The sequence below is a fragment of the Leuresthes tenuis genome, unplaced genomic scaffold, assembly GCF_036924035.1.
Source record: "Leuresthes tenuis unplaced genomic scaffold, fLeuTen1.0.hap1 SCAF_19, whole genome shotgun sequence".
NCBI classification, from domain to species: domain Eukaryota; kingdom Metazoa; phylum Chordata; class Actinopteri; order Atheriniformes; family Atherinopsidae; genus Leuresthes; species Leuresthes tenuis.
In genome coordinates this window covers 10,086,648-10,102,481 of record NW_027325373.1, presented here as the reverse complement: position 1 = coordinate 10,102,481, position 15,834 = coordinate 10,086,648, and the positions used below count along the sequence as shown (strand labels likewise).

Here is a 15,834-nt window from a genome sequence, read left to right as displayed (position 1 = left end):
AAGCCAAGCGGCTCAGAGGCTGCCCTGCTCGGTCGAGTGTGCGTGTGAAGAAAGACCAGACGATATGTGCACATAGAGTGCATGCACACAAACACCATCCTCAGGGTGTCAGAGATGGATTTATGGCTTGCAATGACAATAGTTCCCCACACCAATCTTTAAAATGCAGCACCACACATCTCTTTCTTGAGACACACAAGCACAATCATGAGCGTGTGTGTATATGTCTCCCTGTCTGCTAATAGTCATGTTGCTTACATCTTCCCACAGTGACAGCTCAGAGGGAGTGGGGCTGGAGGATAACAACTCCGTCTCTAAGCTGCATTGTGTGTGCGCGTATGTGTGTGTACCTGTGCGCTGTAGGTAACAGCCTCAGCCTGCTGGTCGGTCATATTAGCTAAAGTGTCTGTAGGCTCTTTCTCACATGGATCATGTAGACCTGGGCCACCTGGGAAAGTGAAACACACACACACAAAGTTGTTGTTACTTTTAGCACCGACCCTGCAGCCGAGCAACATGTACTAGGCCGTCAGTGTCATGATATAAGTGATGCTGGAGGTCCTGACGATGACAAAATTTGGGAAAATTTGACAGGAGTCGTTTTTATTTTGTTCACACTTGTTTTTAAATACCTACTCTGCCTTCTCTCTACAATAAGAACTTAACATGTGTTTGACTTTTTGATCAAAACTGAATTTGTAGCATGAAATACAACAAAACTCGCAAAATATTTCCCCAAGGAATGGACAACATTTTGCAAAGAGGCTATTCACAGCTGGGTCTAATTAAGTTAAATAGTGACCTCCTCAGACAGCTGTGCTCTGTGGGGTCATTGATAATGTCTTGAGCACTAACAGCCTAGACATGTGCCAAGCACAGCCCCAATGAATCTGTTCATCTGACCAAACTGAACATGTTCTTTAACTCCGGTCACCACCATTTACAATGGATAAAATACGTGTAAATTGGATGATTCTAAAAACTTTGCCATCCTACCTGGTAGCAGTATGCCTGAAGCCAGACACTCCATGACCCGACGCAGGGCTTCTCCTGCCCCGAGAGGTCTGTTGCAGGTTGCAATGGCCTTCTCACATATGAGCTCTAAGGGCTGCGAGAAATTTAGATGTGAAAACCCTCAATACAAAACTAACTTCTATGTAAAAATCAAAATGACCGGAAACATTTTATACAGAACTGTGAGCTGACACTACAGAGGCAACAAAAAAGTTTTAACCAAATAATTTACACCTCAAATACGACCAATCTGTCCTCATAATATATTAGATATTTCAGAATAATATAACGTGCAAGACAGAGCTAATATTCTATAATTATTATTATCATTGTCAAACTTTGCTCATCATGGGTTTAGCATTTTGTTTGACAAATCAATCACACAAATCAAGAATAATAAAAAAAATGTTATCAGTACTGGCATATTATGCCACCCATGAGCATAATAAAACAAACAAATATTCAAGGAGGCTGAACCCTTTCCGATCACTTCACATTACGAATACTCAAATAGAGACAAATACAACGAGAGACTCACCCATCCCTTCAGAGGTTCCCAGACAAGGTGTCTATTGCACATGTCTCTTAGTATCCTGAGAACGATAACACAGGACTTAAGTCCGTTCACTCGAGCCTGAGAGAAAGAAAGGGGGATCGATGGAGAGGGAAGAAGAGGGAAGGATGGAGGGAGGCAAGAGGGAAGGTTGAACAAAGAGCGGAAGGAAGGGAACATTTGAGCAAAGGAGGAGTGGCACTTTTGTAAACATATACAGATAGCAACCTGCTTTACAGCACAATGCCACTATCATAATAATGTGACTTTGCATGAGCTCCCCACACTAAACCCATTGAATCTATTTTACTAAAAGTCTATTTATTTATTTTCTTTTGATCTCTGTCCTCAGAACAAACACATATTCTCGTATGCGATTTCCCTTCCTGACATTTTTTCTCTGTCAGTAAAGTAAGCGAGTTGGGAGATAGATGGGGAAGGGTATGAGAGGAGAATCAAAGGGAAGCACTGACATACTGTACAAAGCAGGCAGGTTCACACAATAGCCAAAAAGAAAAAACAAGTATCAACCATTGCTTTTGTAGCCTTACGATATTCCTTACATTCACCCTTTTCTAGTTCATGTATAGAAGGTGGAAAGGGACAGTTTGTACAGCAGAAATACACAGAGAATGAAGAAGGATATGAAAATATTCTGAGAACTGATGAAATGTCTGGTAGTTTTTGCTCACGATGTTTTAGAACATCCTGCAAACTGAAGTGTAGATGTACTTGTTTCAACATTTGATATACGATCAAATTTATGTAAACTGTATAACTTTACACCTACGTCACACAGAGTGAGCATAATAGGCACTGCAGCATAAGCAGAAACTAAGTGTATCCTCTGGGTAAATCGTCAGGCTACAATAAGCATCAGGCACGAAGACAGGAAGTGAGTGGGTGCCGACCTGGAACCATTTGGCGTGTCGCAGCGCTGCCAGGGCCAACAGACATCTGTGTCTATCCAGCACCTCCCCCTCCTCCTCCTCCTCCTCCTCCTCCTCAGCCTCCACTCTCTCCGCAGCAGCACCCAACACTGCCACAAAACAATAACAACCCAATATAGAGAACGTGAAACACACACACATCATGTCTGAGTGTGTGTGTTTGAAGACTGCATGTGTGAATGTACCCAGACATGCTTGAAAGTGTGCATGAGAGCATACATACACACACACATGCATGGATATTTGGTACATACAAGGTGCTTTTCATGCCATAAAGTTGTTCTCTCCTTGTTGAAAGTGCTCACTCTAGAGTTCACAGATCTGTGAGGAGTGCTCTTAAAGGCTTCCTTAAATTGATTTTAAATCAATCTTATAGAAGGTGGAATGCGAAAGTGCATCACTGTCTTTCCCATAAAAATATGTGCTAGTAGTTTATGTCGATCTTATTGCAAACAAATCAGTGAAGGGGAAAGCAACCAGTGTCACAAGGAAAGATGCAACTTTGTGGGATGGAGAGCTCCTCAGAGACATACACTTAACAAATACCTAAGGAGTGTTTGATTTACAGTGGGAGGGCGCTGTAGGAACAGTCGTTTCATTGTGCCCTGCGATATAAATCAATCTCTCCTTTGTATTTGAAGGTAATTTTGATCCAGTCTGCACCAGGCAGGAGTCAAAACAGGAGCTTGTTTTTCTTCTGGATTACTTAAGGTGCACTTGATTTCACAGACTCAGAAAGAAGTGGTGCAGAGAAAGCCAGTCAACAACCTCTCTGGGCAAACACACAATCAAGTGCTCCTAAAGTAGAGCTGACAAGAAAATATAAAAATCGAAGATTGTTTGACCCAATCTGAGACAAACACAACATAGGAGGGATCAAGGCAGGGTTTAGTCAGAGCGTTGCGGTTAAAGAGGAGCATTCTTACACTTCTGTGTATGAGTGCGTTTGCTTCACGCTACCCAACATATTAGACTAGTTGAGTTATTCTCCTACTTGAAGATCAGCACAAAGTTTATGATTGATGGGCATCTGCAAGGCAAAGTGAATCAAACGCAGTTGTGTATGAATGAGTGGAGCTTCCACAGACAGCGTATTATGCATAAAATAAAGAACCATTTACTTTTTACTGGAAATACAACTACTGCCATTATATGCTTTCATGTAAAAAGAATATCCTTTCCTCAAAACTCATTTGAAATATCGAAGGTGTGTGGCAGCCTAAAAGCATCTATTTGACATCATCTATAAAATGCAGTGTTTCTAGTTCTGTTTCTAGCAGCTAATATTTATGTAAATGTCTGTCATAGTGAGCTCAAACTCTCTGCCGGCTGCTTCATCTTAACGTTAAAATCTCCCTCTGTGTTACTGATGCCCTCCTGTCCCCCAAGTCTGTTAAAAAAAAAAAAGGATCCTTTTTGTTATAATGTCTCCTCTAATTTTCTGTTCCGCCCAGCCTCTGTGACGACACAAAGCATGCCAGCAGTACATATGCCTACGGAGCTCAGCTGTGTGCAGTATGCAAGGTAAGTGAAGTAGAAGTAAAAACATTACCAAGTAAAAAAAACACCATGTTAGATTTTTCTATCGATTACCTGACACTGATTACAGCATACATGATTTGAATTAACTCAAGTGTTTTGTACTGTACGTGCTTGTTATTGCTGCATATATTTGTGTGTAAATCCATGACAATAATGTTGGGACAAGGGAAGAACACTTGACAGCTCCTTTGGTGTTTGTGCTTGCTGATGTGCGTGTTAATGCACCAAAAATATTAGATTTATGGGGATCATATTCTAACAGACAGGGTCTGAGTGATTAGATATCCAGTATGACAGGTATGTCTATCCATCAGCTGCAAAATATGATCCCGTGTATATGGGTTCTCTCGGTTGCAGCGGCGTGAACCTATGAGCAAGCTTGCGTTTTTCTTTTGGTGTGTGTGAGGAAAAATATGAGCAGTGCTCTTCTTCTTGCCGAGGCTTGTGGAATGATGTACAGCTCACCTTCGTGCTATCTCTCATCTTTCTCTGAGAGCCGAGTGTCTAGTTGGATGGGAGCCACAGGATGGATGGGCAGCTTGCTGCAGCTTAGTTATTGATTTCACTGGCCTGCTGGCCTTGCTTTCCCAAGCTACCCACAACTAATTAGAACCAGTTCCTGTTAGCAGACTGAACACCAGACAATTCCTCATTATGTCAACTTAACAATCGGTTACATGTAATAAATTTCTGCTTTCATTTAAGGTAAACGTATTGTAGCAGCATATGTATACATTCACAGTGCTACTTTAATCAATTTTTATTAATTTCTATTAAATTTTTAAAGTTTGCTGATTTCAGATCTACTTGTGTTACATCCTTCTGCAACTCCCTCATGAAAAAAATACTTTGTTTATAGTGGAAAAGTGGTTACACCTACATAGGCTTACACATAACATAGCGCATCTTTGATCTTACTGTCTTTTTCATTGTTGGAGCTTGGCTTTCCAGCAGTGCTATCCTCTACCATTAAGTAACCACACTGCATTGCAGCAAGGCTTAATTTGGCAACACCTGCAATAACATTAAACTGTAAGAAAGAAGCGTTTCTTCTGTTCACTTTTTCAGTATATTTGTCATCACTTCACTGTGGAAGCTTATTTATGTGTTTACTGCTGTTCTTAATACAGTATGTGTTTACTGCTGTTCTTAATACAGTATGTGTTTACTGCTGTTCTTAATACAGTATGCTGATAATACAACTTTCAGAAATAACTATTGCTTTTTTTCACATTAGAAATATTGTAAAACTAAATATCCTCTTCCAACATCCTAGTACAAACTTTCCACTGTTTATTCTCGTGTTGTGACTAGTGCGTCTCACTGTATTCTTGCTTATACAAGATGCCACATCATGTCCAGGATATCTGACTTCTAGTCTGTGTTTTTTTTTCCCCCAGTCCAAAAATGTCCCCTTTGTCACTGAATGCACCATGAGTGACTCCACCTTTACCAAAATAAACTTACTACTTCACTGAAAAGTAGTTCATATAAGCAGTTCTTATTTTTAGCCTCTAAAGACTAACACAAAAAACAGAGGAGTGGACCAAAAGTGAAGCTAAGCGTTCAAGGAGCAATATGTGACAAAGGAACTTGACGACTGTCTGTTACATTCTGTAGCGCATTTTTTTTTAACAACGTGGGCCAGCTTGACACATGACTCCCGATAAGATGTGCCTAACACAGAAATGTACACCAGCTGTCTGTAGCCAAACTACAGACAAAGGAAAACATAGATTTTTGAGAATAAAATTGCCAGAAGGGTATTAGCTCCATCGGTTTGGTTTGCTGCATGTGCTAGTGTGAGCTATCAGGCTATTTACCGTATATGCTGTCATAAACGATCATTTAAGATCTCGAAAATTGCTTCAGCTTATGTAAAAAGGGTGTAATATGCCCCTTCAAATTTCACAGCACATTTACCCACAGAGACTTTATGGCGCTCTAATAATACTCTCTGGTGAAATACAAGGTTGACTTCAAAATCCTTATTACTTTAAAAGGACCACTCAATTTGCTTCTGTTACATAACAGTCAGCTGCTGATAATTTTTTTTTAACCAAGAGGCAAATTGTCTGTATTTATTTATGGTTTGTATTAGTAGCAATTTGTTTATGAAAATACTCTGACATCTTTGGTTACTGTGAGCACTAAGTGACTCTACTTTTGTGTGCTACAAAAATCAAATGTTACTCAAGTACTATTCTCATACAACATTCTTGCGAGCTACAGACTTGGAATGTTCTATATATGTATCGGTACGAGGTTACCGAATCAGAAAAGATGACAGTTTGAACAATCACTTTTGACAGCGGCAAAAAAAAGCAGCTGTACGTTCTTTAACTTTAAGAAAGATCATCTGTGGTTATATTGCATTGGTAAAATTAAAGTTGAGTAACTTTTCTTTTATTGAATAAGTTACCCATAACGCAAGCAGTAATTTCCAATAGTTACATTGATACTCTACTTGAAGGAAGGGTTTACTTCTTCAGTACTACTTGAACATTTATACAGTATGAATACTATACCTCTGCCTCTTCCTGTCTTATCTTGTGTTGGCATCAGATAATAAGGTCAAACCTCTGTTTCAGAACAAAGACAATTGAGTTCTGTAATAACATACACAAATTTAACACAAAATTCTTTTGCTTGCGTGTGCACTGTCTGAGAAATGGAGAAAAACTGGAGCTACCTTCCCATCTCATTTTTCCTACCTTGACCATTTTCCTTTCCCTGCTCCTCCTCTTCTTCCTCCACAGGCTCCTCTGCCTCTTCTCCTTCCTCCCCATTCTCCAGCTCCTCTTCTTCCTCCTCCTCCTCTTCTTCCTCTTCCTCATCGTCGTCTTCCTTCATGGCTGGTGAGGTGAGGGTAATCTTCAAAGTGAGTTTGGGCTCTGTTGTAGTTTGTACCAAGATGGCTGCCTCGGGCAAAGAGCTTGTGACCTCATATTTCTCCTCTGTCAGCTTCTGTGGTGTGTTAACAGACGCAAGCCAGTGGTTAGAGGCCAAGTGTCACAACACGGCTCAGTGAAAATGCAAAATGTATCAGGTTCTACTATGGCTTCATATATACATGAAGTAAATGTGAGACAAACTGATCTGCCATGGAGAAACAATATTTTCTGTTATTTCAAAGCAGGGCTATTTCAGGTTAAAAGGATAGTAAATCTTCAAATACTCAAATAAAAAGCTAATTAGATCCAACCAGGTATGGATTGTCAAATTATCAGGGAACAATTTCATACAGAACTTGAGGATGAAATCTGTTGGAAGCTCTAATCCTCTCAAGTAATCAATTACAGATGAGGTCAAGACTGACATGCAGAATGTTAGAACACAAAGTACATTTAATACACAAACAAATAAGCGCACTTTAACCTTCACAGTCAAATGCAGGCATCTATAGTACACTCTCTTTCCTCCTATAAGAATACATTACAATGACTGTGGCTGAGGGCAGTGTTTTATCTGTTGTAGATGGCCGGAAGGGTCCCAGTTTTTATAGTTATTGCTATATACTTTCCAAGCAAAGAGGTATTTACTCATTGCTAAAATTCAGCTGGCTATATTATATTGACAATATCAAGTCTCTTTCCAGCTGAATTTTTTTCCACAAAAAAACAACAAAAGTCTCTATGGTCTTAAGATTGCTTGGTTCTGACTCTTCACATTTTTCCTCATTTATTGATAGGGGACCTATCAATTTGCTTATTGGCCACACCCACAGCTCCACCCAACAGCAGCTGAGTATTATAGCAGATCAGTTGCTTGTGAAAATATCTGAGGCTGTTCATTTTCTAAAGCGTTCAACATGTTAGAAAGGTAAGAGCTGAGGCTATCAAGCTTCTGGCTTAAGCAGCAAGTAAAGCTAGAAAACAGGTCACTGCTGAGGGAGCCCGCAGCTTGGAGGTCTCGGCTCATTTGGCCGCTGGCTTGGCAAACTCAAGAGTTCTCGTCTTAGCACTCAAATGAGCTGGGATCTCCTGACCTGTGGGAATCCTATCATAGGGAACTGCTCATTGGAGCTTAGCTCACTCGGCCAGCTCACAGCCCCGGAAATCCTGGCCTGTCTGCCCAAGTTTCCAGCCGTGCACCCGGAATAGCTAGATTGGCTCCAGGTTAGGTCTCAGCCGAGATTGTTGCTTTTGAACTATCGGACAAGCAAACCTAAGTTGGCTAGCTTCTAGACCAGCTCCCAGTTCCCGCCGCCCACTTAGCTGGCTGAAAGCCAGCTCTTTGCTTGAGTTTGGTCTTCTCCACCTAGCGTGTGTTAACTTTTAGCTCATCATTAAAAATCCCATGCAACTTAGCTGTACAACCCAGTACAGCTCATTTGCAAGTAGTCAGGACTGGATCCTAAAAATAGTCAACTCAGAACAGTCGGACTGTCTGACCTATTTTTTCTGAGGATGTAGGGGGTGCTCTGGAGATTCAAAGCAGAAATAATCTGACACAGCATTGACTGCTGATTTTGCAGAAAAAAAAAAGTTTTATAGATGTTTTAATAGGGTTAAAAATGCATTTTTAGTAAAAGGGGATTTTAAAAGATTTACAGGGGATGTAATCCATAGCAGGATATAAAAAAGATTAATTGCTAGATTATGAAACATAAAACAAGTATAGAGCTCAAAGTCACAGCATCTAAAAAAAACATGCACACACAAAAAAAACAAATATGAATATCAGGAGCCTCAGTTCAAAGCCACGATTTGTTAATGAGGAGATGTGACACGCTGACATTACAACGCCCACCTTCACACTTGACGATATTGCTCTCTCTTGCCTACTTATGCTCACAGTAACACCCACAATCTTTCTCTACACACTCATGTGCACAGCACAGCAAGAGCTGGCCAATTCAAACAGAAATGCCTGTTAGATATGAGCTCTTATTCAAATATCTTATCTTCCAACATTTAAGAGGACAATGAAATAAAAGAAGTACTATCTTGCACTGAATTTGGCCCGACTCTGCCGTCACTGTAGATTTAATTCATGCTAAGATTCAAATGTGTGTGATAACAGCATTTTCACAAGCAAGTGTGGGAAAGAAAGCACAAGTGAAGCAGGTGTGAAGTTTATGCTGGTATGCATGTCTTTGCGTATGTGTGGGTCTGTGCATGTCTCTAACCTGGATCTGTGTGGGTAAATTGTGACAGACAGTGTCCAGCAGTGTCTGCGTGGGTTTATCTCTGCACATCAACACCAGCTCCAGGTCCATGTCGCCTTTGATCAAGAGTCCTTTGGCGACCAGACCGATCCTCATCACTCCACACAGCTCGCCACCGCTGCTGGACTCCCTGATTAAAAAGAGGAAAAAAAGCATTAGCGACTTTTCTTCTTTCATGGGTTTAAACTTTTAGTAAGTGTACATTCTAATTGACAAATGACAAAAGTCCAAAGATATAATTTCCCAATATAATCTTTGCTGACTGTCGCTTTCAGGATATTACAGCAAATTACACCGTGACATTGACAGAAATGTGTAATTCCACACAAAATCCTTTAATCATCTGACAATTTCATGTTGCATCTAGTAAATAAAATCACATTCCGAGTCAACAGGTCTAATCCAAAGGAGTTCCAAACCTCATTTGCTCAGCATAATGACTGACTTTCTGACAGCCTGGTGAAGGGATTAAAATACAAAGTTTCAGTTAACACCACAAATAAGATCAGACAGTGTGATTCACCACTTCAATAAGAAGTAGTGAACTGTTAATAAAAAGATTCATGAAGACAGCCAACCGTGCAGACTGAGTATGTCCAGAGATGGCATTGATTTACCGAAAAGCAAAACCTTTTGCCTGCAACCAGTTCCTTGTAGAATTTTTGCTCCAGTATACTCATGAATGGCATCTTTTTGGGGTAAAAATAACTAATACATCTCAGTGTGTAATGTAGGTTTATTGTCAGATAGCTGATAAGTATAACATTGGCTCGTCATTCCAAATATTCAGAGATTGAACCGTCTCATTCATGCATTCAGTTAAGAGTCAAACAGGTGGAACTTCGGGTGACAAGACAAGTAATTTCTCCCAGCCAAGAAACATCCCCAGGAACAAACCCACTGTTGAGAGTAGGACTGCCTGATGGTCCTCCTACACCTTTAATCAAATGATAACCCCCCCCAAAAAACAGCTCACAAAGAGTCTAATATTCCCTGTTAAATAGTATGTTTCATTAGCACTGGAAAGCAGTTTTATCATATCTCAATCAGCTCAATAAATAATAATAATAAAAATAGTTTGGTGTAGTAGTATTTGGTTTTAGACATGAAGTTAGAAAATATATCAATCTTTTTTTTTTGGAGACCCACCATGCATCATCTGTTTACCTGTAGCAGTGACTGGATTCCTCAGCTTCTTTGCTGGGCTCGTCACAAGGATTATCCTCCTCTGTGCTGTCTGCTGGCTGGCTTTCAAGCTGGTTGTGGATGTTGCTCTTGGTCTGATCCAGCCAATCAGAGACATTTTTGAGGGCGCCCTCGACAGTGGATACCAGAGTCTGAACAGCCTCTAGCTCCTGAGAGGAGGGGTAGATGGTGGAGTGCTTCGCCATGACGTGGCGGTCATCGTTACTAAAGGATCGGAAGGCCCTCTGAAAGAAAAAAATTAGAAATCAGTTAGAGATCCCTTATAGTACGTTCCCATACCATAACAAGGAAAAAAGAAAAGTGTGTCTGCAAGTGCTGTGTAGTTTGTGCAGGAAAGCTTGTTGCTTTCTTACTCACATACCATTTATCTCTTTTTATAGGAAGAATCAATTCTAAGCTCTTTGACAGATCCCATTTAATGTCACAGACCCTGACACACATAAACGGATGCACATTTACACACAGCTATCAGAAATACATCACACCACCTGTCCTAATTCAATCAGACATTTTGGCCTTGGGAATTCGTGTCAGCTCTTCAGTCTTTCTCATTTTCTCCCTCCTACTCTCCAAGAGGTACATCAAGGAAAAACCATGGGAGAAGGACACCAGGTGCGAGGCATCAGATGGGGGTAGCACAGGGGGAGTAGATGACAGGAAATAGAAAGAGCTTGCCATCAGACTTGAGAGGGTTCAAAATAGATAACATCAGGGTAGGGTTATAAGCATAGTCCAGGGTCTTTAAAAAGGAAAAAGGATAAAAGCAGTTGTGGGAGTGGAGGCCAAATAAAAGTAAAGAGACAAAGGAGAGGAGCAGGTGGAACTGTGGCTTTGGCGATTAGAATCTTGCACCAAATAACATCCATACGAGACCCTCTGCTTATTATAGATTAATATACTGTGGAAAATTCATGTCTCTTGTTTCCATCCTTTCAAATGACACATTTCAGTGGATGGTGGTTTACAAGCAATGTGTTAAATTAAGAAGGCTTTGTTATCTTAGAGCCTATCTACAAGTCTCACTGTTTAGGTACTAAACAATCCAACTTAAATTAGGTAACGACATTGAGAATTCATTGCAACTGGTTGTGAAAGCTCACCACTTAAAATGATTTTTTAGTGCATAACTAAAAACAGAAACACTTGTTAAACTGGTAATTAAAAGTTATAACAACATTTCATGTTGATCCTTCAGCGTTCATGTGGTAAGCAGCAACATCACTTCTGTTGCACTTTGAAAATTAAAGTCACAGCAGCTTTGAGGATCAATATCTTCAACTGTTCTTCCTCACTGCCTTGATCACGGACTTCCCTTTTTTTATTATTCCTTTATTTGCTTTATTTGCTTTTTGCCCAACTGTTCTCATTGTTACATATAAACATGTTTCTTTGTAACCTGGACCAGAAGAAGAAATTCATTCTTTAACAGCAAAAGTTATCAGTTTATGCTGGTCAACCTGAGGTGCACAGTTCAAAATGAGGAAGGTGCTCCTGCCAGGCCACAGAATAGACATGCTTATCTCCAAGACCCACATTTGCCTCGATTCACCACTACACACACACACAAATGTACTTAGAACCCTACACCAGTGAATATAGCCAACATGCACACATACAAAGAAGAGAGATGACCTTTACAGAGTGGTGGAGTTTGAGTGCTACTATCAATCTACTTAAAATCCAAGGACCACTGGTGCACACACACCAACATAACATGGGGACATAACCTTGACTTACTGTGATTCCCTGTAAGATGACCCCAACCTTAAATCAAGTCTTCATTCGAAAAATCGTAATTTAATGTACGAGGTCTTCCCCAATGGGAAGCAAGTCCGCATGACCGTGTAAACAAATGAAGGTCCCCACAAAATGAGTAATACAAGTACATATTGTATATACACACACACACCAAACACAAACACACAAATACATAATACACACTCCATCCAATCCTAATTGAACTGGTGACATTCTCTTTCACTAGAGTGAGTGAGATAAAGCTATTAACAGCATGGAGAACAAGCTCTGCACAATAATTGCAGCCTCACAGCCCGTGTAGCTCAGTATGTAGAGTGTCGCAAGAACATTTGGCAGAGCTACACACTCCATTTCCACAGAGGCTCACTGTGATTCTCCAACACTTTGTCGAGGCTAACTGGAGAGACATGGAGTGAATTTAGATACCCTGGAAGAATATACAAGTGTTGAACTCTATAGAAATCCTTTTTATCACGTCATAACTGGAGTCACCAACACAAGCATCGTCTTGTTTGACATGAGTCAGTCGGTCTGCATGTAAATCCTGTTTTCAATTGATTTTCATTAATCTATTGCAAAGCCAGTGAAAAAAACATTAAATTATCACGCAGTGCATTATCAGAACAAACTGTGCTCAGGACGAAAAGTAAATCTCTCGCACTGACCTTTGTGTCTATTGTTCCCATCCTTTCATATGGCACATTTCAGTAGATGGTGGTTTACAAGCCAAATGTTAAATTGAGGGTTAAATTGTTATTTTAGAGCCTATCAACAAGTCTCACTGTTTAGGTACTAACCAATCTAACCTAAATTAGGACAACTACATTGAGAATTTATTGCAACTAGTTGTGAAAGCTCACCACTTAAGTTATTTTTGAATGAGCAATTAAAAACTGAAACACTTGTGAAACAGTCTCAACAGTGTTTCATGTTAACCCCTCAGTGTTCATGTGGTAAGCAGTGGCATCACTTCTGTTGCACTCGGAAATTTGAAGTCACTGCAGTTTTGAGGATCAATATCTTCAATTTTTCTTCCTCACTGCCTTGAAATGTCTGCGATTGATAAATAAAAAAAAATAATTTAAAGGGGGTTATAGCTTTTTTTTCCTATATTGAAGTTTCCCCACCATCGTAAAGATATGAATTTTGGTCTGCAGTGAAAATGAAAAAAAAGAAAATGTCTAAATTACAAAGGTTTTAATTATAGCTAGAGTAAGAGTATTGCACTATAAAATTAAATCTTGAACTGCGACTGTATCCTCGTGTGCCATATGCAGTACATCTTGCACTTGTGTGTCTTCTCAAATCAGGGCTTAACAGAGCGGTAGTTGCAGATTTTATGAGCTGTTGCTAATGGGAGCTTCAGCAGCCATAAACCACATTATGACCAGGCAAAATGCCTATGAATCTATGTATGCAAGTCTGTACTCCTTGACCAAGGGGGAGTTGTTGTCCAGCTGCTCTGATCACCATGTAAATCAGAGCAGTTAAGTGGGACTCACTGACAAGAATGTGACATGATAAGTAAGTTACTGTAGTCGAGATAAGAACTGAATCAAGATTTCACATGTTCACAACTCATTTGAGACATTCATGGTCATTTTCTTTTTCATCAATAGAGAAAACTGCAACCACCTTGACAAAAAAATAACTTTGATGTTAAGCGACCTCGTCTCGTCCCTTTATGATTAAATCATAGGAAATGTCATCCAGTAAGCCTCCAGCATCAAAATGAGTTTGCATTTAATTTCAGCTGATTAACCAAAAGCAGACCTGCAGAAATACGATTATAGTACATTCAAGGATTAAAAAATTTAATTAAAAAAAACAAAAAAAAAAACACATAACTCAAGGGAACTCAGTGTGTTGTGTGGTGCATTCTTTAAAAAAAAAAAGTAGGGTAACTATGTGGCAGGCCTAAAACACGCTCTACGGCATGTGAACAGTATCTGAAAGCGATGCCGAGAGGACATAAAAAAAAAAATCCACTGTTCACAATAGTTTAATCAGAAACGGTCTCCATCGAAGAAGCCATTCTTAAGAAAGAGAAACGGGGAGTAAAGGCTGAGGTATGCCAAACTACACAAGAACTGGACTGAAAACCAATGACAAAAGGCCTTTTAGAGGATTAGGGGTTCATCAAGACCTCCAGGAAGTGAGGGCATATTATGTCTCCTTAATTGGCCACAGAAATATTGATACAAAGTCTTCCAAGCAGTTAGCAACTGGAACAATCTTGCAGGTTATAAACTACAGTATATTAAAATGGCTATCTTAATCCATTTATTTCTATTGGATAATAATCAAAAGTATTCTTCCAAATAAGTCTGGGTACCTGGGAAGTTTATGTACGGTTATGTAAATGCTCATGTCTTCTGCTCAGCCACATTTCTTTTAAACTGACTCCCTGTCATTCCAGACAATATACAGATATTAACACAATTAGCACAATGCATGACAAACATTACGAATTATTCTTTAAAATGTTGTTGCATAGCGTGTCCCAAAATACTGGTCTTAATCCATCAGCAGATATAACTACTTTATTTACACTAAACCTCTGCGAATTGCAGGTTACGTCCTAAAACACCTTCTGGATTTCAACTTCTATATTTTTATTAATGTTTTTATTCATTTATATAAAAAGTCTTACTCACATGTTTGGGTAATAACTTCTACTACAAAGCGCCATGTTCTAATCAAAACATAGATGCACACCACCCATTTTGGCTGCATCTGACATTCTTTCCATTATACACTCAATCAGAAACAGACGTGCACAGAGCAAAGTGTCTGAAAACCACCAGAACACACGCCATGTCAAATGTGCACAAACACACACCTTCATATGCCATTCCTGCATGGTGCTTTTAGACAACACACTCAACAATTACACTCCATTTCATGCTCCAGTGAGACCTACCAGCTGTCAGGACCGTGTTACATAACCACATTACACAGCATTTACAACTTACTGTGCACTAAAGTTCACTCACTAAAGTGAGAAAATACAGAACATATCAGGACAAAAAGCTAACAAATTCGATACATTGAAAATACAAAATTATTTGTAAAACATCCAAATAAAGCACCTATATGAATAAGGTTATACATATTAATATCTGCTCCAAAAATGTCCACATCCATTACCTGACCCCACAGTAGCCCCCTGCAGTAAAAACACTTCAGATCAAGGTGTTGTGGTCAGACACGCACACCATCTGCAGCAGCTACTTTAGATACAGCGGAGTCCAATCTCCTCTAGGCTCCTCTGCTCTCGTCCTGTCTCTCTGTAGCCATCTGTTATAAACTATGTGACCCAATGCCAAGGACAAGATTTACTGGAGCGATATTGGCTGTGACTGGAGGGATACTCTTCCCAGTGAAATGATCAGATAGAAATATAGACTAGTAGAGCATTAAAAGCTTATTATCTTTAAGCACCATCTAAGAATATTGGACTGTATGAGCGTGTGTCCACAAGTGTTGGACATCACAAGGTATGATTTTAGTTTCAATAAGGCATGTGTCAAAATTGCTGTCATAATCACTAGATGAGGAGGCAAAAAGGATGTGGGGAAAGAGTAGCTAAAAGTAAACAAAGAAAACAATAGTGAAACCTGCAAGGGGAGCTGGGGAGA

At 39.7% G+C, this 15,834-nt stretch overlaps 1 protein-coding gene across 6 annotated transcripts in view; it reads right to left on the bottom strand.

The window, feature by feature from the left end:
- The window catches only part of strbp (spermatid perinuclear RNA binding protein), a 175,055-nt gene that overhangs the window by 120,834 nt on the left and 38,387 nt on the right, over nucleotides 1–15,834 (bottom strand). For all 6 annotated transcript variants that reach the window (XR_011909093.1, XM_072372483.1, XM_072372481.1 and 3 more), the window contains 7 exons: nucleotides 10,397–10,659; nucleotides 9,191–9,359; nucleotides 6,774–7,026; nucleotides 2,479–2,606; nucleotides 1,553–1,648; nucleotides 997–1,108; nucleotides 351–448 (listed from right to left, as the gene is read on the bottom strand). Coding sequence is in view for 5 of the 6 variants with exons in the window: in XM_072372483.1 (XP_072228584.1) it covers nucleotides 351–448; nucleotides 997–1,108; nucleotides 1,553–1,648; nucleotides 2,479–2,606; nucleotides 6,774–7,026; nucleotides 9,191–9,359; nucleotides 10,397–10,659 (1,119 nt within the window). In the remaining variant the exon portion in view is untranslated. The remainder of the gene's footprint in view (nucleotides 1–350; nucleotides 449–996; nucleotides 1,109–1,552; nucleotides 1,649–2,478; nucleotides 2,607–6,773; nucleotides 7,027–9,190; nucleotides 9,360–10,396; nucleotides 10,660–15,834) is intronic.